General features: G+C 35.3%; 1 protein-coding gene across 3 annotated transcripts in view; it reads left to right on the top strand.

Moving 5' to 3' along the window:
• LNPK (lunapark, ER junction formation factor) overlaps positions 1-23,339 on the top strand; it is a 97,960-nt gene that overhangs the window by 10,591 nt on the left and 64,030 nt on the right. For all 3 annotated transcript variants that reach the window (XM_088830233.1, XM_055397005.2, XM_088830236.1), the window contains 2 exons: positions 14,717-14,775; positions 19,160-19,200. In XM_088830233.1, the coding sequence (XP_088686359.1) occupies positions 14,717-14,775; positions 19,160-19,200 (100 nt within the window). The remainder of the gene's footprint in view (positions 1-14,716; positions 14,776-19,159; positions 19,201-23,339) is intronic.

Here is a 23,339-nt window from a genome sequence, read left to right as displayed (position 1 = left end):
TCTTCCCAAAAGAAAATGCAAAGGCTGTGAAGTATGAGAGAGTGTTGCTTAGGTGAGGGTCAAAAACATAGGTATATCTGGAATGTTTGAGGAGAGGATGAGCAATGGAGAGGAAGAGCAATGCAAGGTGAGCTTGCACGATCTAGGTCATGGAGATCACAGAGGGGAGTCTGAATTTCATTTTGGGTGAAATGGTAAATGTGTAAAGGTTTTAATAGAAAATGGCATGATGATATCTAAGTTAAGATCATATGTGCTGTCTTAGGGAGATTGAGTAAGAGGAGGACAAGAGTAGAAACCAGGAGATCAGCTCAGAGGCTGTTATAGAAGTTTAATTTAAAAATGAAGGTGGATTGGACTTCCCAGTGACAGTAGAGATGAACAAATGATTTGGGAATATTTTGGAAGTAAAACTGAGACAACTTGATGGGAAGAAATGGAAGGTAAGGGAAAAGGAGGAATCAGGGTGATAAGTTTTTTGCTTTGACATTGGTGGGTAGGATCTTTGGGACTTCTATAGTAAACATTTTTTGTTTAGTCTTTAGGAACTCCTGGAGCTGATTCAATTTTAACTTTGTGTGTAGGTTAAAGAGCCAAAAATCGAGTGCAGGCATATTACAGAATAATTGTTTCTGCCATTTAAAAGTTTTTTCTTCTCTTTTGAAATCTGTTGGAATGCTTCTTAACCCCACATGTAGTCATAGATTTCATAATGCTGAGCTTCTTTCCCTTGTTTCCTTCCTATTTTTTTTCCTTTAAATGAAGAAAGAAAAATTTAGAAAGCGAGTAAGTGGGAATATTAGTTGATTTAAGTGTCTTTATATACTTAAGCTCCACTTGACATCCATTTCCATATAAAAATTGATTTTCTGGTTATAAAAGATTTTTTTTATCTAGTTGTAAAAGAACGCCTGGCAGGAAACTTTACTGTGTTAATTTCAGTGCCTATCCACAGATTGTCGTCAGCTATTTTGACTCAGAAGACTTTTTTTTTTTTCTCATATAAATCATACACTGTTTTTAAAAGTAAAAAATACTTAGTTTCTTTAAAAATGTTTGTTATTTCTTCCGTTTGATCTTTTCATTCTTTGAGTATGAAACTTTGTTATCCTTACTGTGTCCTTTTGCTTGTTCTGCATCAGCTACATCTAGTATTTCTTGGCATGTTACACTTCAGAGCTATTTCTCACTCTCTCATTCACATCTGTGACCTGGTTCTCTGCTGCAGCTTCTATTTCAGTGTGCTTGTCACTTTTGGAAGCATAGCCCAGTTATCCAACAAAGAATAGAATTGTCTTTCTGATTGATGACAGTCAAAAAAGCATGAAGTAAAATACAGCAACCTGAGAGTGAATGTGGTAAATAGAAAGAAGACTCACCACAGGACATTTTCTTTTGAGTGTAATGTGAGCTGTTGCCCAAGCTTACCCTTGGACTTTTTTTCTTTGGAAACTTTTTTTTTTTTAGGTCTTAACCAGGTTTTGCTTAAAGAAATGGAGGAAGAAGAAGCAATAAAATGCATTGCTTCACTCTCATCACTGTCTACTGATTTTAAAGTTTAGACATCTACCTAATAACTACAAGAAGTGACTGCTGTCTCTGCATTCCAAGTTTCCCAAATGCTTTTTGGCAGAGAAATTATAGATTTAGGACTGAGCATATATTGTCTAATCATAACTATTCCCAAATTATCTTTTATGATAGAATATCAGTACTCAAGATTTTATTATGTCTTCTTTTTAGGATGTAATATGGAGGAACTTGGTGAGATTCCAATCTATTGTTTTTCTGCTTTTTAGATTTGATAATATATTTATATTTCTCTGATCTCTTTAACTGTTACTAAAACTGAAATTATGGTGAACTGATTTCATAGGAATTATTAAGACTACATGCTTCATAGTGAGGAAGGTTTGGGTTACAGTTAAATTTTTATATTTCTGCATTATGCTGGCTGATAAATGCATTACCTTGGGAGCTGGCTCATTTTTTGAGTGAACAACCATAAAGTTCATCTCTATCCTTAACTAACTCTTCGAGCAACCTTATAAACTTTTATTTCTGGATACCTTATTCTTACAAGTTATACCTTTCTAGAAATTCCATTCAAAAGATCATTTCAGAGAACAATTAGCATAAAATATTGACTTCCCCATAGGATTTAACCATGTTTTCTTTCCCTGTATGTGTGTTTTCCTCTTAAGATGAATTTATGAGGGGGAGAATTTAAGCAAAGTAACTGAGGAAGGTGGTTTTATCCTGTTTCCTATGTTTTCTTACTTTTCTGCTTGAAAGCTGTTTGAGGATAGAGCTTTGATCTTATACTGATACAATTTTTATGCCTCTTTCCCACTTTCTCTTCTCCCAACCAGCTTGTGATATGTTTCCTCAATCCCTCTAGATAGCTAACAGACATAATTTGTAGCCTTTTGAGGAAAGTTAAAAGTTTATTTCATGGACTCTAATAATAAAGTATTAAGTATAATGAAGTTCAGTTCAGTTCAGTTGCTCAGTCGTGTCCGATTATTTGCGACCCCATGGACTGCAGTACACCAGGCCTCCCTGTCCATCACCAACTCCCAGAGCCTACTCAAACTCAGTGTCTATTGAGTCGGTGATGCCATCCAACCATTTCATCCTCTGTCATCCCCTTCTCCTCCTGCCCTCAATCTTTCCCAGCATCAGAGTCTTTTCCAATGAGTCAGTTCTTCGCATCAGGTGGCCAAAATATTGGAGTTTCAGCTTCAGCATCAGTCCTTCTAATGAATATTCAGGACTGATTTCCTGTAGGATGGACTGGTTGGATCTCCTTGCAGTGCAAGGGACTCAAATCTCCAACACCATAGTTCAAAAGCATCAATTCTTCGGCATTCAGCTTTCTTTATAGTCCAACTCTTACATCCATATATGACTACTGGAAAAACTATAGCTTTAACTAGATGGACCTTTGTTGGTAAAGTAATATCTCTGCTTTTTAATATGCTGTCTAGGTTGGCCATAGCTTTTCTTCCAAGTAGCAAGCATATTTTAATTTCATGGCTGTAGTCACCATCTGCAGTGATTTTGGAGCCCCCAGAAATAAAGTCTGTCAGTGTTTCCATCGTTTCCCCATCTGTTTGCCATGAAGTGATGGGACCAGATGCCATGATCTTAGTTTTCTGAATGTTGCATTTTAAGCCAACTTTTTCACTCTTCTGTTTCACTTTCATCAAGAGGCTCTTTAATTCTTCTTTGCTTTCTGCCATAAGGGTTGTGTCATCTGCATATCTGAGGTTATTGTTACTTCCTCTGGCAATCTTGATTCCAGTTTGCACTTCATCCAGTCCAACATTTCTCATGATGTACTCTGCATATAAGTTAAATAAGCAGGATGACCATATATAGCATCGACGTACTCCTTTCCCGATTTGGAACCAGTCTATTCCATATCCAGTTCTAACTATTGCTTCTTGACCTGCATACAGATTTCTCAGAGGGCAGGTCAGGTGGTCCGGTATTCCCATCTCTTTAAGAATTTTCTACAGTTTGTTATGATCCATACAGTCAAAGGCTGTGGCATAGTCAATATAATAAAATATCTCTCATCAACTATAGTTGTAAAGAAGGAGGTATCTGAACATCTCTTGATATTTACTCAAGGAGACTACTTAGTTTTGTAGGTAAGAAAATAATTTTGCAAGTATCCCTTTTATAATATTGATAGCTATTAAAACATAGATATTCACTTAATATAATTTTGTATTTAAAGAACTATGTATTGAGACATAATTAAGAGACAAATCCTATTCTTAGATAGGGAGATTCAGTATTGTAATGAGATTGGTTCTCTGTAAATTAATCTAAGACTGTGTAATCACAATAAAAATACTAATGATACTTTAAAAATCTTGGTACACTTAGTCCATAATTTTTAATGGATGAATAAGCACATAAGAATGTCTTGAAAAATCTAGAAGAAGAGCAGTGGTCTACCAGGCTTCAGATGCATTATAAAATTTCATTAAGTAAAAGTTTGGTCTAAATGAGACACAGACCAAAGGAAGAGACACAAGAATCCAGAAATAAATCTCCAAAGGCATTTTTATTGCATATGGTTTTTATACATGATAAAGATAACATTTCAACTCATGGGGGAAAATGATATTGAGTTATATCTCCCTTTCCATTATAAAATAAAATTAAAAAGATAAAGCTTGTATATATATGGAATTTAGAAAGATGGTAACAATGACCCTATATATGAGACAACAAAAGAGACACAGATATAAAGAACAGACTTTTGGACCCTGTGGGAGAAGGCGAGTGTGGGATGACGTGAGAGAATAGCACTGAAACATGTATATTACCATATGTGGAGTAGATGACCAGTTCAAGTTCTATGCATGAAACAGGGCACTCAGAACTGTTCACTGGACAACCCAGAGGGATGGGATGGGGAGGGAGCGGGGAGAGGGGGTTCGGGACTGGGGGACACATGTACACCCGTGGCTGATTCATGTCAATGTATGGCAAAACCCACCACAAAATTGTAATTAGTCTCCAATTAATTAATTAAAAAAGTAATTCTACTCAACATTGTTTTATAAAAAAACTATTTTCCTAAATAAAATAAAGCTTGTTCATTATACTGAAATAAATTATTTTTGTTTGTCTGATTGTGAAAATAATTCTTGCTAAAGCCTTTGATGATTAGATAAACTGACAAAATAGTCAACATAGTTATAAATACTAAGACCTGTATTTTTTCACTTTTAGCTTTATATATTGCTAAGTCTCATCTTAAAACATTTCAATAAATTGGATGGGTTTTGTGCAGTTGTTAGAAAGAAAGCTCTTAAATTTGGCAAAAAGGACCAAATAAGTAAAAACTCCTTTGTATATGATGATTGCTGAAAAATCATCACAAATTTATGGAATGTTAATCCTTCAGTAAATATGAGGAAGGTTTATATTGTTTGAGTTTTAGATTGTGCTGCATTTTAACTTTTATCATTTTTAATACAGTAAAAACACTTAACGTGAAGGATTTAAAATGTTTACTGAATCTAAGGTGTAATTCTGTTTTATTGAAACTCCAATTTTTCATGTTAGAGCACCTTTATAAATTTACAGTGCAAGTCACTCATAATCAACAGAAAATCATGCTGACTTACTTTTCAAATAACATCAGGTTCATTCAGAAAGGAACAACAGAAATAATTTAATGACTATGAGTTTAAGGTTTTTAGTATGTCTTAGTATTACTGTCTTAGAACTGATTGTATATATGAACTTAACTGATTTTCTATACTAATTTTGTATTCAACCATAATAATTTTCTTATTGTTTCTTTTTAAAGTTTTACTTTTTGGCCTTTTTATTTTGTATTAGGGTGTAGCCGACTAACAGTATTGTGATAGTTTCAGGTGAACAGTTTCTAATAAATATTTTAGTTGATTCTTTGAGAGTTTACAAGTATGCAATCTTATTATTTATAAACAGCAGTGATTTTACCACCTCCTTTTAGATTTTTTGACTCTTTTCAGATTCCCCTCCCCCCCCCCCTTTGCTAATTGTGTTGGCTAATACTTGCAGGACAGTGTTAACTTACAGATAAAATAGTTGTCATCCTTGACTTGTTCTTTGGGAATGCTTCTAATTTCCCCATTGGGCATTATTCTGACTTTTGGTTTGAGACATATATTTTTTGTTAAGGAATTTTCTAGCTTTCTGTATTTTGTTTAGCTTTTTTAAAGAAAGATTATTGAATTTTGTTAAATGTTATTTCATCATCTATGGAGATAGCCAGATAATTTTTCATCTTACACCTCTTGATATGATAGATTATATTAAATATTGAATTCAAACGCTAAAATCTTGATTTCTAGGAATATTTCTACTTTCTTAGTTGCAGTCATTTTGTAAAAAATTAGAAAGCTTTTCTTTCTTTTTAAATGGTCTGTAACAGTTTAAATAGTACTGGCATTATCTGTCCTTTACAGGTTTAGTAGTATTCCATTTGAAATCTTTTGGGCTTAGTGTTTTTTAATAGAGGCTAGTTCTTAACACGGAGAAGGCAATGGCAACCCACTCCAGTACTCTTGCCTGGAAAATCTCATGGATGGAGGAGACTGGTAGGCTGCAGTCCATGGGATCGCTAAGAGTCCACATGACTGAGCGACTTCACTTTCACTTTTCCCTTTCATGCATTGGAGAAGGAAATGGCAACCCACTCAAGTGTTCTTGCCTGGAGAATCCCAGGGATGGCAGAGCCTGGTGGGCTGCTGTCTATGGGGTCGCACAGAGTTGGACATGACTAAAGTGATTTAGCAGCAGCAGCAGCAGCAGTTCTTAACAACTTTTAAAATTCAATAGTAGTTAATATTTTAGGCTTTCTCTCTCTTCCAAGGTTACTTTTGTTAATCATTCTGCAGTTTTAAAATATATTTGCAGTGTTGTAATAGTAGTAATCACTGTCTCTAATTGATTTTTAAAATCTTCCTTGTAGCTATGATTGTTGCTTCCTTATTGTTTCTCATTTTGTATATTTGTGATTCTTTTTTGATTGGATTGTTTTTATTAACTGTTTTATTCCAAAGAACTAGCTTAAAAAAATGACTTCTTTTTATTATTTCTTCATGCTTAGGTTTACTTTATTCTTGTAACTCAAAATCGATGCTTTAATATATTTATTTTCATTTTTATTTCTTAACACAATACATGGTGCATATATTTGAAGCCATGGTATTTTCTGACTGTTTTAGTTTTTTCCCGCAGGACTTATTATGTAGTGATGTGTATTTACTTTGGTTATTTTAAGACATCATTGCTTTTTTTTTGTTTTTTTTTAAGTTTTTGTAATTTAAGGGTTATTTCTAGATGGCAGGGTGTGTTTGTATGTTTGGTTTTTTGGCTTAGTTATTATTTCTAGTTTTTTTTTCACAATAATAAAAGATATTTATCAGTTTTCACAATCAGTAGTCAGACAAAAAAAAAAATAGTCACAGTTGCAAAGCCATAATGGGAACATGATTAATCTAACAGTATGAAATAATTACATACAATTTGGAAGATCAAGCAGAGTGATGTAAGTGAAAGTGCATACATGCACATGTTTTCATCTACCCAGCCAGTCTGTGTCATTTGGTTGATACATTTAATCCATTTACATTTAAGATAATTATTGATCTGTATGATCCTGTTACCATTTTCTTAATTGTTTTGGATTTATTTTCTGTAGGTCTTTTCCTTCTCTTGTGTTTCCTGCCTAGAGAAGTTCCTGTAGTATTTGTTGTAAAGCTGGTTTGGTGGTGCTGAATTCTCATAACTTTTGCTTGTCTGGAAAGCTTTTGATTTCTCCATCAAATCTAAAGGAGACTCTTGCTGGGTAGAGTATTCTTGGTTGTAGGTTCTTCCCTTTCATTGTGTTAAATATGTTGTGCCATTCCCTTCTGGCTTGTTTCTGTTGAGAAATCAGTTGATAGCCTGATGGGAGTTCCCTTGTATGTTATTTGTCGTTTCCCCCTTGTTGCTTTTAATATTTTATTTTTGTCAGTTTGATTACTGAGTGCCTTAATGTGTTCCTCCTTGGGTTTATCCTGCCTGGACTCTCTGTACTTCCTGGACTTGGTTGACTATTTCCTTTCACTTGTTAGGGAAGTTTTCAGCTATTATCTCTTCAAATATTTTCTCAGGTCCTTTCTTTCTTCTCTTTCTGGGATCCCTATAACGTGAATGTTGGTGTGTTTAATGTTGTCCCCTAGGGCTTCACTGATCGCTCGGCTGGTAAAGAATCTGCCTGCAATGTGGGAGAGCTGGGTTCGATCCCTGGGTTGGGAAAATCCTCTAGAAGAAGGCAAAGGCTACCTACTCCAGTATTTTGGCCTAGAGAATTCCATGGACTGTAGTCCATGGAGTCACAAAGAGTCTGACACAGCTGAGCGACTTTCACTTTCAGAGATCTTTTAGGCTGTCTTCATTTCTTTTCATTCTTTTTACTATATTCTGTTCTGCAACAGTAATTTCCACCATTCTGTCCTCCAGGTTATTTATCTGTTCTTCTGCTTCAGTTATTCTGCTATTGATTCCTTGCAACCCACTCCAGTATTCTTGCCTGGAAAATCCCATGGATGGAGGAGCCTGGCAGGCTGCAGTCCATGGGGTTGCAAAGAGTCAGACACAACTGAGCAACTTCACTTCTCTTCAATATATTATTCATCTCTGTTTGTTTGCTCTTTAGTTCTTGTAGGTCTTTGGTAAACATTTATTGCATCTTCTCCATTGTTTTTCCAAGCTCCTGGATCATTTTCACTGTCATTATTCTGAATTATTTTTCTGGAAGGTTGCCTATCTCTACCTCATTTAAATGTTTTTCTGGGGTTTTATCTTGTCCTTTCATCTGGGAGATAAGTTTCTGCTTTTTCATCATGGTTAGCTTTCTATAATATGGTTTTTGTTTTAGCTGCTGTGGAACTGTGCTGCTTCCTTCTGCCCTCTGATGGATGAGGCTAAGAGGCTTGTGTTGGCTTCTGATGGGAGGGACTGGCAATGGGAAAAACTGGGTCTTGCTGTGGTGGGCAGGACCTTGCTCAGTAAAGTTTAATCAAATTATCTGCTGATGAGTGGGGTTGCACTCCCTCCCTGGTAGTTGTTTGGCCTGAGGCAACCCAGCCCTGGGGTCTAGAGAGTTTATGCCAAGGGGGACCTTCCTGGCCTGCTGCTGCCAGTGTCCCTGTGGTGAGGTTCTGCTGACCCAGGCCTCCACAGGAGACCCTTCAACATGAGCAGGTAATTTTGGTTCAGTCCCCTGTGGGATTACTGCTCCTTTCCTCTGGGTCTTGGTACATGCAGGATTTTGTTTGTGCTTTTCAAGAATGGAGTCTCTCTTTCTCCCAGTCCAATAGAAGTCCTATAATCAAATCCCACTGGCCTTCAAGGCCAGATTTCTTGGGGATTCCCAGTCCCTTTGTCAGATCCCCAGGCTGTGATGCCTGACATGGGGTTCAGAACCTTCACAACAGTGGGTAAACTTCTTTGGTATTATTATTCTCCAGTTTGTGGGTCACCCACCCAGTGGGTGTGGGATTTGATTTTATTGATTGTGCCACTCCTACTGTCTTGCTGTGGCTTCTTTGTCTTTGGGCGTGGGGTATCTGTTTTGGCGAGTTCCAGTGTCCTCCTGTTGGTGGTGGTTCACAGTTAGTTGCTGTTTTGGTGCTTTCGCAGGCGGAGATGAGCACACATACTTCTACTCCACCATTTTGAAATGAGACCCTATTTCTAGTTTTAATGAATTTCTTTCAGAGAATGTTGTTTAATAATATTTCTCTTTCTTTGATCTTATTGAGACTTTTTGGTGGCATGCTGTTTGGTTACTTGTTGTGTTTCATGAATACATGAAGATAGTTTTTTTTCCCCACGTACACAGAGTTTGATATTATCAGTGAAAATGACCTTGCTATGTTATATAGGTCTTCTGTATCCTAGTAACAATATACTTTTACTTCTCCCTATATTTCCTTTAGTTTTCCTTTATGAGTGTTGATGCTTTTCTATTTGATGAGTAGATGTTCCTAAACTGAAAGCACATCCTTTAAAAAATACTTTTTACTTTGAAATGATCACAGATTCATACAAAATTGGAAAAAACAGATACACAAGCAGGTCCTGTCTCTCCTTCACCTAGCCTTCCTCAGTGGTTACATCTTGCATGACTATAGTTAAATAACACAGCAGGATATAGTTATTGGTTCAATTCATAGAGCCTATTCAGATTTCACTAGTTCTGCATTACACTTACTTGTGTGTATGTATTTTATATTTGTTTAGTTTTATCATATGTGTAGCTTCATATAACTACATCACAATTTAGATCCAAAATTGTGCAGAGTTCCTTTTTGCTTCCCCTTTGTAGTCATACCAGCTCTCTTCCACCTGCCCCATTCCTAACCCCTGACACCCCAATCTGTTTTCCATCTCTATAATTTTATTTCAAGAATATTATAAAATGGGATCACATACTATGTAACCTTTTGGAATTGGCTTTTTAAATTCAGCATATTCTTGAGATCCATCCAAAATGTTATATTCTTGTGATCCATTCAAAATGTTAAGTGTAACAATAATTCTTTTTTATTGCTGAGTAGTATTTCATGGCATTAATGTAGCACAGTTTGTTAGTCATATTCTTTTTGAAGGACATTTGGATGTTTTCCAGTTTTTGGCTCTCACAAATGAGGCTTCCATGAATATATGTGCACAGGTTTTTGTCTGAATGTAAGTTTTCATTTCTCTGGTGTATATACCTGAGTGTAATGTCAGAGGCACATGTAAATACATTTTTACTTTTATAAGAAATTGCTGAACTTTTTTCCAGTGTGTGTGTGTGTGTGTATTCAGTCACTCAGTTGTGTCCAACTCTTTGTGACCCCATGGACTGTAGCCCTCCAGGTTCCTCTGTCCATGGAATTCTTCAGGCAAGGATACTGAAGTGAATTGCCATTCCCTTCTCCAGGGGATCTTCCCAACCCAGGGACTGAATCTGGGTCTCCTGCACTGCAGGCAGATTCTTTTCCTTCTGAGTCAACAGGTTTTTTTTTTTTTTCAGAGTAGAGGTACCTTTTTACACTTCCACTATTATGTTTAAGTGATCTAGTTTCTCTGCATCCTTGCCAGCATTTGGTATTATCATTATTTTCTAATTCGATCATTCTGATAGGTGTGTATTGATAGATCACTGTGGTTTTAACTTACATTTCCCTGATGGCTGTGATGTTGAACATCTTTTCATGTGTTTATTTTCTATTTGTATCATCTTCTCAGTGAAATATCTATTCATGTCTGCTATCTGATTTTCTAATTGAATTATTAGTCTTTTTGCTGTTGAGTTTTAAAAGTTCTTTATGTATTTTAGATAGAAGTTTTTTGTTGGATATATGATTTGTAAATATTTTTTCCCAGTCTGTAGTTTGTCTTTTCATCCTTATAAAGGGTTTTTCACAGAGCCAAATTTATTATTTACAATTTTCCTTTTATGGATTGTGTTTTTGTTATCAAGAATCCCTCTGTAACAGACTCACAGACTTAGGGAATGAGCAATATTTGACAGGGGGAAGGATGGGGGAAGGGATACCTAGGGAGTTTGGGATGGACATGTACACATTGCTGTATTAAAAATGGATAACCAATAAGGACCTACTGTATAGCACATGGAACTCTGCTCAATGTTACATGGCGGCCTGGATGGGAAGGGTGCATTTGGGGGAGAGTGGATATGTGTATGTGTATGGTGGAGTCCCTTCGCAGTTCACTTGAATGTATTGCAACACTGACTGGCTATACCTCAATGCAAAATAGTTAAAAAAAAAAAACTCTCCTGTAGCTGTCGGTCTTAAAGATTTTCTTCTTTATTTGCTGTGCTTTTTTCCTTCTAACATTTTACATTTAAGTTCATAATCCATTTTGAGCCTGTTTTTAAATATAAGATGTGAGGTTCGATTGAGATCCTGTCTGTCACTTTCTTTCTTTGCCTGTGAATGCCCATTGCTTCACCTGTATTTGTTGGAAAGAAACGTCATCCTTTTTAATGCTATAAAATGACCTTTTTCTAGTTTAAAGCTTTGTTTGGTTGGGGGAGGGTAGTCTTGAATTTAATTTTGTGTCATATTATCAAACCTCATTTTGTGTGTATTTGCCTACTATATTTTTTGTCCATTGTTTTATTTTCAACCTTCAAAAAACTTAGTTTTAGGAGTCAGTTTACATTATAGGGTTGGTTTTTATTTTATGATCTAGTCTGAAAGTCTTTTTCTTTTGCCCTGGTGAGCTTAGCTCATTTACATTCATTTAAATGAAAGATGTTGGTCTAAGTTTTGAAACATTTTCTATTTTGGTTTTTATAATTTACAAACAAAATCTATAGGTATGTGGTATGTTTCCTTTACTTTTGTCCAGTTATTTTTAAGAGGTTTATGTGAGTATAGAGGCAAGTCTTCCTACATTTCAGGCTATCTATAATTTTCCTTATGATCCAAGGTTTAGTATGTTCATTTGTTCAGCTTTTGTCTCTAGCTAATAAGGTTAGGCAACTGTGTATGAAATTTTTCATAATATAAAACTCTGCCCTGCTACCATAGAAACAGAATATTCTTTGTAAATAGGGCATTTATGAGTGATTTCTCTTTAAGCCCTGATTTTTCTGTTTCATTGTTGGAACCAAGCTTGGGAATTTCTGCCTGTAGCATGTGTATCTTGTTCTCACTGTAATAAACATGAGTTCTAACCTTTACACTTTGAGAAGTTTATCTTCCTGTCTTTTAGTGAGATAGCAGTTTTCCTTCTCTGCTTTTATTCTTTTGAGCCCCAGCATGATCTCTATTGTTTTGGGGAACTCTTTCACATATTTTGAGTGATGAGTTTTAGCTTATCTTAATTTTATCAGAAAATGAATTTGTGTTTTTGTTTCCCTTCTGTTTGGATGATTTCCAAGAAGAGAAGGGGGAAATGGAGACTATGCCACTATTCTCAAAGTAGGAGTCAGTAGAAGTATCCTAAATATCTTGACAAACATGTTATTGTATTGTCATAAGTTATGTTTAATTATTGGGAGAGCAACATCTTTGTTGGGATAACTAGAACACATATTTCTGAAGTACTTTAGTTCTTTTCCTAAATTTTATTTTAAAGAATCATCTATTTAAAAGAATTTCATTTAACTTCTTAAAAAATAGCTAACTCTATTATAGTCTGTCTTTTTAAGTCTTGAAGACTTGACACTTAGAAATGTGTATTGTTTGACAGCTGCTTTTCTCCACCAGTAGTTCTGATAAAAACCAAAAGAATTTGTTGTCCACAAAGGGGTATTAGTAAGTTTTATTGTGAAGTAAGGGACTGTATTTTCATCCTTATAACTTTTACACTTTGAAAATTACATATACTTTAACAAATATCTACCATTTAAGAAAATTAATAGATTTCCTACAGTTTTAGTCTTTATCTCTGCAGTTCCTTCTCCTGTGTTCTGTTTTCTTCCCCTGTACTTTTTTTTTTTTTCACCCCCAAATCATCTCTCAGTTTGCCACTGTTTCAGTGGGTTTGCAGTGGGGAAATATTATGGGACTTTTCTACTTTTGTAGAATCTTTGAGGGTTGTGAGTTGTATGTTTAACCTTTTTTTTTCCATCTCCCTTCCCTTGATAAAGAAGGCCAGTGTCTTTTTTTTTTTAGTACTAGGGTAGTTGTCCAAGTACTATGTAGGAATCTGCTGCTGGTTATTTTGGTGGTTTCATATCATAAAAATAAATTGTCATAATACAAAAAGCATGTACAAGTTATCTGTTGCTATGCAACAAATTGCCCCAGAATTTTGTAGCTTAACAAATGTTTATTCTCTCTTTCAGTTCTTGAGGGGCAGAATGTGGGAGCAGCTTGTTAGCTGCATGGTTCTGGCCCAGGGTCTTTTTTCATATATAAATTGCAGCTAAGCTATTGGCTGGGGCTACAATCATCTCAAGGCTTAACTAAGGCTGGAGAATTTACTTCTAAGCTCACACATGTAGTTGTTGGCAGGCCTCAGTTCCTTCCTGGCTGTTTGCCAGAGACCTCTGTTCTTATGAAATGGGCTTTTCTGTAGAGTTCCCTGAAGGTCTTCATGTCATAGCAGCTGGCTTCTCTCAGAGTGAGTAATCCAAGAGAGAGAAAGATAGTAAGCTGAAGAGGAGGCCTGAGATGGAAACTGTGTATTTTTGTAACCTAATCTTGAAGTGACATACTATCACTTCTGTCATGTAGTATTGGTCACACAGACCAACACTGGTGAGAGAGGGCTACACGAAGTTCAGAGTTGTGAATACCAGGAGAAAGAGTTCACTGGTGATGACCTTGTAGGCTGATTCCTAAGAATAGCAACGATATATTTCAGAGTGAAGAACTTGTTTTATGCTTATTATTTTAATTTACATTTAGATACAATGTAAAATGATGGATAATGTTTGTATACTTATTCTTATATGTTCTATGGAGAAAGGAATTTTGGTTTATTTACACTGAATTTAAGAGATGACCTGGAGAAGTTTGTGATTAGGATCATTCTTCGATTTTCTTTTAATTCTCTTAATATCATTTGATGTCTTACTAATGTAAAGCCTAAAGAATTACTCACAAAATTTATGAAAGGAGATGTTTAGCTAAATATACTTGTCAATTATTTATTTCATTGTAATATTTTGTTTTTTCTCAAGATAGCTTATCTTGTTTGGTAAAGTTCCCTCTAATATTCAATAACAGGGAAGGAGTATCAACTTATATTTGTATAATGCTCTGGATTTATAAAATGTGTTTTTCCTAATGTATAGAAATAGATAAAGTTTTAGAGTTCATGCTTACCTGGTAAGAAGGAGTTTTAGAATTTGTTCTTAATCTTTTGGAGGATTCATAGATCCGTTTGAGAATGATAAGGGCAATGGTCTCTCCAGAGAAATGCACTTAGGTGCACAAAGGCAATTTCACAGTTTGGAAGGACCGTCAGGAGGTCCATGAATTTTAGATTGAGAATTCCTCCTTTGAAAACACAGGTAGATTTCTGATGGCTTCTGAAAGGAGTGCTTTTTTATTTTCAAAATACAAAGGGAAACATTGTCTCTGACTGTAATTAGAAATGTGTATTTGTTTTCATTTAATGTGGCGTCTAATTCATGTATCCTAATTATGGTTTTTGTTTCTGATTTTTGCTTCTTGTATAGCATCTGGAGCATAAGAACAGTGCTTATTTTCTTCTTTTCCAAGAGAACAGAAAGAAATAGTAAGTTTAATTTTGAAGTTTTTATAAATACATTAAAGAACCCATCTTATATGGTGCATTGGTTTGTAATTGAATGACAGGTTATGAAATGGTATACTGAAATGATAGTGTGGTAAATATTGAGAAGTTGTTCACTTTAAAGCATAAGAAAGTTTATGAATGATCAAACTGGTTCTATTTTTCAATTGTGTTATTTCTGTCTTGTCCATTTAGAATTTTTTTTACTCAATACACAAAATAAGTCATTTCTTTAGGTGAAGAGAAATTATACTGGTTATCTTTATAGAAAATTTATGTTATTGGGAGTTAAATATAGTTAAACATCTTTTGATTTATTCTATTAGTTGCATCTATTCCTTTCAGTCTCACAGTGGTGTGGAAGGTATTATTACCAAAACACAAAGCACTGTGCTTTTTATGCATTGACGGTATGCTGCTGCTGCTGCTGCGTCACTTCAGTTGTGTCCGACTCTGTGTGACCCCATAGATGGAAGCCCACCAGGCTCCCCCGTCCCTGGGATTCTCCAGGCAAGAACACTGGAGTGGGTTGCCATTTCCTTCTCCAATGTGTGAAAGTGAAAAGTGAAAGTGAAGTCGCTCAGTCGTGTCCGACCCTTAGCGACCCCACAGACTGCAGCCTACCAGGCTCCTCCATCCATGGGATTTTCTAGGCAAGAGTACTGGAGTGGCTTGCCATTGCCTTCTCCGGCATTGACGGTATAATTATACTAAAAGAATACACATATATATTGACTACCATTCTAAGTATTCATCATGATATTCCCAACAAAGAAAAGCAATGTTAGAAAAATTAGAACATTTAAAATGGGATATAGCAGAATTTCTTCATAAAAATAGAAAGTGAAAATGGAACGTCAAAGTAAGTTTCTGAGTGGCTTATTTCTGAAGTAAAGATAGCTGTTTACCAGTTGTGAGTTAATTTATGTAATTGCAGCAGATGAAAAAATGTATTTAGGGAAAATACTTGCTTGGCTAGTAGCCTTTTTAGCAAGAACAATTGGTTGAAAAGTTAAGAACATTGGAAGCAACAAAGTTCATTTAAAAACAAAAGACATATGATTTCAAGTGATTGTTAGTTGGCTCTTTTTTTTTTTTGGCCACACTGTTTGGCTTGTGGGATCAGTTCCCTGATCAGAGATTGAACCTGGACCATTGCAGTGAAAGTGCTGAGTCCTAACCACTGGACTGCTAGGGAATTCCCTGTCATTAGTTCTTGATGAGTTGACAGATGTTACTGATACAGCTCATTTGTAGTTTACTTGAGGCGTCAGTACTGAACTTGAAGTGACTAAAGAATTAGCCTCTGTAAACAGTCTGTGTAGAACATGCTGGGAGAGAATATTTTTAAAGAAGTTGAAAAAGCACTAATTTAATACAACCTGAAGTGGACTCTGCTGAGATTCATTTACAGCTGTTGGTGGTAAAGTATGTGTGAAGCAAAAAAAGGCTTAGTGGATTAATTTACAAAGCTCATGAAACTGTGAGGTGTTTAAATTCTGTGGTTATTCACTGTGTTGCTGCTGCTATTGCTAAGTTGCTTCAGTTGTGTCTGACTCTGTGCAACCCCATAGATGGAAGCCCACCAGGCTCCCCCGTCCCTGGGATTCTCCAGGCAAGAACACTGGAGTGGTTTGCCATTTCCTTCTCCAATGCATGAAAGTGAAAAGTGAAAGGGAAGTCACTCAGTTGTTTCCGACTCTTAACGATCCTATGGACTGCAGCCTACCAGGCTCCACCATCCATGGGATTTTCCAGGCAAGAGTACTGGAGTGGGGTGCCATTGCCTTCTCCATTCACTGTGCTACTCAACAGCAGATATCAATACTTGCAGAGCATATTTGAACCTGTCATGGGTTATTGAACTCGTATAGTCAATGGGGAACTTCATATGTGCTCACAGACTTAATCATCAGTTATGTGATCTTTTATCAGAAACAGAAGTGGGGGGGACTTCCCTGGTAGCCCAGTGGTTAAGAATCTGCCTTGTAACACAAGGGGTACAGGTTCAATCCCTAGTTGGGAAACCAATATCCCATTTGCCATGGAACAATTAAGCCCATGCACTGCAACTGCTAAGCCTTCAAGGCACAACTGTGTGCCGCAAAAAAAGATCCTGCATCATGCAATGAAGATCCTGCATGCCACAACTAAGACCTGACACAGTCAAATAATAAAAGAAATAGAAGCAGTTGGATGGATTAGTAATAGTAGTAAAGTTCTATTTTGATATTTTGAGCTCAGCCAGGATCAAAATGTTTCTGAGGCAAACTGCCTTCAATCACTGTGAATGAAGTGGGCTTTGGAAATTAGGTCTTGCAGACTTGATAATGGTTCTTAATGAACTCAGCCTAAGATCACAAGGTGAAACAATGCTCATATGTGAAACCTATAGTGCTATAAAAGTGATTTAGAAAGCAAATAACAATTTAATGACAAAAAGTAATTTTTTAAAAAGTGCTATGAAGTTAAGATAATCTCCATTCCCACACAGATTTGTAGCAGATACATTATATGAGCTCAAACTGCAGTTCCAGCAGTGTTTTTCACACCTCATGCAAGTACAAAGGAAATTTCCATATTTCACAATCCATTTAACTGAAAGTTATTAATTTGCAGTGACATAGTAAAGACAAATATCAAGAGAAGGATCTAAAGAATTTTATAAATGCCTTTCACACAGTAAATATGCTCAATAAAAATCATGTGGTTATCAATTGATTTAAATATTTAGCAGCACCTATCTGTGTGAAAAAGTTTTCAAAAATAAAATGTGTGAAATCTCATTACAGATAAACTAACAGATTGACTTTTGCAGTCAGTTTTGGTGGTAGGGGATACTAAGTTTGAATCTCAATTAAGTGAAATGTTATCCCCCACCTACCTCCTAAAATTTTTCTTTTCTTTGGTAGACCTATGTTACAAACAGTTGACCACAATTATTATTATATTTGAATTTTGTCATTAAAGGTTTTGTGGAAATTCATTTACTCTTTTGCTTTAAAATTACCAACTTAATCTTGTCTTTTGGCCCATAAAGCCATTTGCTGTCTGGCCCTTTATAGAAAAAGTTTGCTGATCTCTGCATTAGAGGCTGAATATTTGGCTTGGTCTTATCTAAGTAAAGATGACTGTTCTCTTTAAAGATGTCAGCAGTTTTTTTCTTCTTTCAGTAATAAGTCAGCTATAACATCAAAGACTACTTAATACATTTTGGAAAAAATATAGTAAAATCATCTTTTCAGAAGTTTATATTTCTTTGAATTTTTATGTAAATAATATTATTTGAATTGATATTTAGATGTTTGCTACTCCAAAACTTCAATGAAGAGATAATTTTGTAAGTAAATTTAATGAAAAATTAAGAACAATGATTTACATTCTATTTGGTAAAATTTTTAAAATTAATTTATTTTTTAATTTAAGGATAATTGCTTTACAGAATTTTGTTTTCTGTCAAACCTCAACCTGAATCAGCCATAGCTATACATATATCCCCTCCCTTTTGAACTTCCCTCCCATCTCCCTCCCCATCCCACCCCTTTAGGTTGATACAGAACCCCTGTTTGAATTTCCTGAGCCATATAGCAAATTCCCATTGGCTATCTATTTTACCTATGGTGGTAAAATGTTTAAATCAAGTTTTAAGTCTCTTCTTTCTCACTGGGATAGTATTCCTATTTATGCTAGTTCAGTATTTCTAGAGAAAAACTAGAAACCTAAAATAAATTTGTAAAGCAGATACTGATGTTCGTAAATTATATCCTTTGAAATGATTGTTTATGTTCTACCAGTGCAACCTAACTAAGCCCGCAAATCTTGGAAAAGTTTAATTTTGAAAAGTAATTAGTATCATCTTCCTTTCCAAGTCCCTCCTCAGGTGTAATTCTGTAGGTTTTCAAAGGTTTTCTTTTTAGTGCTCATTTTCTTGAAGATCAAATAGCTTAATAAAATGTTCTTTTCTTATAAATAAAGAGAACATTTTTATTACCAATGTATAAAAAGAGAATCAGTTTTAATTTTGTAAATTAACATGGGTGGGATGTTGAAAGGAAGGAGAAATTATAAAAAGCAATGTTTCTGAAAATATTTTTAAAAATATATTTTTTTACAATTGGGAAAAGAGTTTTATTCCATGTAAAGTCCATTTTTTCCCAGCTAAGCTTGTAGTATATAATATAGGCAAACCTATAAAATATATGTGGGTAAAGATGAGATAACTTCTGTCTGTACACATCAGTGAGCAATCCTAAAATGAGAACATTTTCTTGCAGTTGCTTAATATGTATCATTTGACATGATTTTTTTCTTTTATCTTAAGCATCTTAGTATCTGATTTAGTTTTGTTTTAAATCTTGTTTTCTAGATGAAGCATTGGATGATTTAAAATCCCAGAAGAAAAAGATAGTAAGTTAACTTTTATTTAAGTTAATTTGTATAAAGCTAATAAATTAAGGACTGAATAATTAATGTTTATATGCTGTAAGTAATGACTCTCCAAGGAACACTATGCTTTTAAATAGCAATTTAATGGTGCAGTTAAATTATGAATATTTTTGCTAGTAAATAATGATTGACAGGAAAAAGTAGTTAGATGGACTTACGAGATTCTGAGAGTCCATGTCAGTTGGAAGCTGAGAAGTTAGTAAATGAATCATTTTGGAGCACTAAATGAGGCAGAGGGGTAAAAAGGTGAGTATCTAGACTTGTTATTGGGGCCAAAAAAGGACCAAACATCATGTCAGTTCTCAGATTTCTTTGACATAATAAGACTAAGAGAGAGGGGAATCAAGAGGGTTGGCTATAAAAGAAATTTAACAATGAAAAAAGAAAAATAACCCTAGATAAAAGGTGGGGGTGGGGAAGAGAATATTTCTTATTTGATTTCTTCCATTGTCTATCAGCAGTTCTAATTACATGGGCATCTATTGTGGGGCCAGTTAAATGCATCCTTCAGCTGGGTTGGAAAGACGAGGACCAAGAGAGAGGTTGATATTTAGTAGTTTTACTAAGTGAATTGAACTTGGTGTTTGACTTGAATTTACATATACTTTTCCAACATAATTATTTTTGAAATATAAAAATGATAGTTGACAGGAGTATCATGTTATATGGAAACTTATTTAATGATATTTAATCATATGCAAAATCAATTTAATGTAATTTATTCTAACGTCCCAGCTGAGCTATTTAAAATCCTAAAAGCCGATGCTATTAAAGTGCTGGATTCAACATGCCAGCAAATTTGGAAAACTCAGCAGTGGCCACAGGACTGGAAAAGGTCCGTTTTCATTCCAGTCCCAAGAAGGACAGTGCCAGAGAATGTTCAAACTACCATACAGTTGCTCTTATTTCACATGCTAGCAAGATAATGCTCAAAATCCCTCAGGCTAGACTTCAGCAGTATGTGAACTGAGAACTTGCAGTTGTACAAGTTGGACTTAGAAAAGGCAGACGAACCAGCGATCAAATTGGCAGCATCCTTTGGATCATAGAGAAAGCAAAGGAATTCTAGAAAAATATCTGTTTCTGCTTCATTGACTCTGCTAAAGCCTTTGTGTGGATCACAAAAAACTGTGGAATTCTTAAAGAGATAGGAGTACCAGACCACCTTACCTGCCTCCTGAGAAACCTGTATGCAGGTCAAGAAGTGACAGAACTGACTGGTTCAGAATTGGGAAAGGAGTATGACAAGGCTGTATATTGTTACCCTCCTTATTTAACTTATATGCAGAGTACATCATGTGAAATGCTGGGCTGGATAAATCAGAAGCTGGAATCGAGATTGCCAGGAGAAATAACAGCAGCATCAGATATGCAGATGTTACCACTCTAATGGCAGAAGTTTAAGAAGAACTAAAGACTGTCTTGATGAGGATGAAAAAGGAGAGTAAAAAAGGTGGCTTGAAACTCAACATTAAAAAAAGTTAAGATTGTGGCTTCTGGTCCCATCACTTCATGGCAAATAGAAGGGGAGAAAGAGGAAGTAGTAACAAATTTTATTGTCTTGAGCTCCAAAATCACTGTGGATGGTGACTTCAGCCATGAAATTAAAAGTGCTTGCTCCTTGGAAGAAAAGCTGTGATAAACCTAGATAGCCTGTTAAGGCGCAGAGACATCACTTTGCTGACAAAGGTCAGTGTAGTCAAAGCTATGGTTTTTCTAGTAGTCATGTACTGATGTGAGAGTTGGACCAAAAAGAAGGCTGAGCACTGAAGAATTGATGCTTTCAAACTGTTGCTGAAGAAGACTCTTGAGAGTCCCTTAAACTGCAAGGAGACCAAACCAGTCAATTCTAAAGGAAATCAACCCTAAATATTCATTGAAAGGACTGAGGCTAAAGCCGAAGCTCCAGTATTTTGGCCGCCTAATACGAAGAACCGACTCATTGGAAAAGACGCTGATTGAGGGAAAGAATGAAGGCAAAAGGAGAAGAGAGAGGGTGTCAGAGGAGAAGATGGTTGGATGACATCACCGATTCAATGGACATGAATTTGAGCAAACTCAGGGAGATAGTGGACGACAGAGGAGCCTGGTGTGCTGTAGTCCATGGAGTGGTAGAGTCAGACACTACTTAGGGACTGAACAACAACAATGTAATAAGTAACAATTGTGGATGAAACTAATAAAAGTTATGAAGGTTAAGGTTAATGTTAAAAATTGTTCTGTGAATTGATAAGAAAAGATACTAGTCAAGGGATTTAAGTACCTAAAAAGTAAAGAAGCTTTAATTTTGAAAGGATTTCTTAATCTTTTTTTGTTTGATGTCTCACAGTCTTCCATGAGGTATTTATCAAAATTGCATTGACATTTTTGGTGATCCTAAATTGAGTTGTAAACATATTCCCATTGTATCTTAGTATATTTCTGGCATTTTGTGTGTTATGGAACAGCCAGAAGTTCAAAATGAGGAAATGCCAATGATTCTCAATAATATAGAAGTTGTGATATGATTAGTTTGGTTTGCTGATGTGATGAAGAAGATCTGATAGTGTTGATGAAAGCCAAGCCCTACCTGTACCAAAATGGAGAAATACTGATTAACATAGAAGAGGCAAAGAGGAAGACAAAAGGAAAAAAGAGAAGTTCTAAGTGATGAGAAGTTGAATTACATGACCAGAAAACAGAATCTTAGAGAACATATATGATTGGGGAAAAATTCTCAGTAGAGGAACAGAACAGACTTAGAAAATTCTATGAGAGAGCAAACTAAGCTATTTACTTCTTAAATAGCCCTTGATGGAATCGCAAAATAGAAAATGTGCATCTAGGTCTGCCAGTTGGGAAATTCAGTTCAAAGTTCAGTTGTTTTGTATATATAAATGGTTTATGAGGCATCAGTATTACAGAATAGTTCAGAATGGCATTTCTCTTGTAGTATGATTAGAGAAAAATAAGTTTGTAGCACTCTAAGGGAACACAGTTTGCATTGAATTGATTGTTTCAGGTTACAGTACTGTTGCTATTGGGAACTAGTCTCTTGTCTTTAATGCTCATGCCCTCAACAGAGTTGCTTTGTTTCAGAAGTACTTTATACTTTGTTTAGAACAATGGGTGTTAAAGGGTGAATTTGTAAGGAGCACAGTGTTAGCTAATGATTATACTGCTAATGAGAGGAGAAAGAAGGGACATTGCTTTTCCGCGAAAACAAAATGTAACCAAATGTTTTACCCTACATGTATAGCTTTAAAAATACTGACATGACAAATAACTATTAGTTTAAAACTACCCAACTCTTAACTCTTTCATTAAAAAAGTTAATATAAATTATATTTACTACTTGATGTTTTATTGAAGGTGGTTTCCTCAGGGATGCATCTCTTTAATCTGGATAGATCTGTAATGTAATTTATAATTTGTGAAAGTGTAATTTGTAACAGTCAACATGAATTATCAATTGATTAAAAAATTACTAAGAAAGGAAAATGAATAAGAACAATCTTTTAAAGCAATGTTTTAAATCTAAGGACTTAATATAAGTATTTACTTACTAAAATAAAGCTAGGAATTAATCTTTAGTTACCTAAAAAGTCTCCCAAGTCTAGATGTGAACATTTTGCCACTCACGTATTTTGTGGTCTTTTTTTTTTTTAAACTTTTAGTTTAAAAAAAATCACTGTCAGCAGATAATCCGTCTGTATCCATGAGCATTCCATTAAAACAGTTCAAAGTCAAAATCCAGCAAAATGCGAGTCAAAATGACCTCTCTAAGTGACTTCATGAAAATTCTGTGCTTTTTTCTGAGTAGTACAGGTATTTCTGTGTGGTAAGTCCTTCCTGGCATTTTTCAGGCAATTTATATTTTTCCAAGTCCTGAGGAGAATTGTTTGAGAAATTGGGAACATGGGAAGAAGTATTATAATTCTCTGAGAATTAAAACTTAACAATCACTGCAAATGTTACTGGTTCAAAAGAATCCACTGCCAATTGAAAGCAGGAGCAAAAACAGCTGACATGCTAAGCTGTAGGTTAATGTGGACATTTCAGGTAACAGGACAGAAGCACATAAAAGAGAAATGGAACAATCTACTTAGTCTTGCTTTTGT

This window comes from Moschus berezovskii, chromosome 2 (genome assembly GCF_049115385.1).
Source record: "Moschus berezovskii isolate FMDL1 chromosome 2, NW_MosBer_1.0, whole genome shotgun sequence".
Taxonomy (NCBI): Eukaryota; Metazoa; Chordata; class Mammalia; order Artiodactyla; family Moschidae; genus Moschus; species Moschus berezovskii.
The sequence above is the reverse complement of the archived record's forward strand: the minus strand, read 5'-3'. Positions and strand labels throughout refer to the sequence as shown.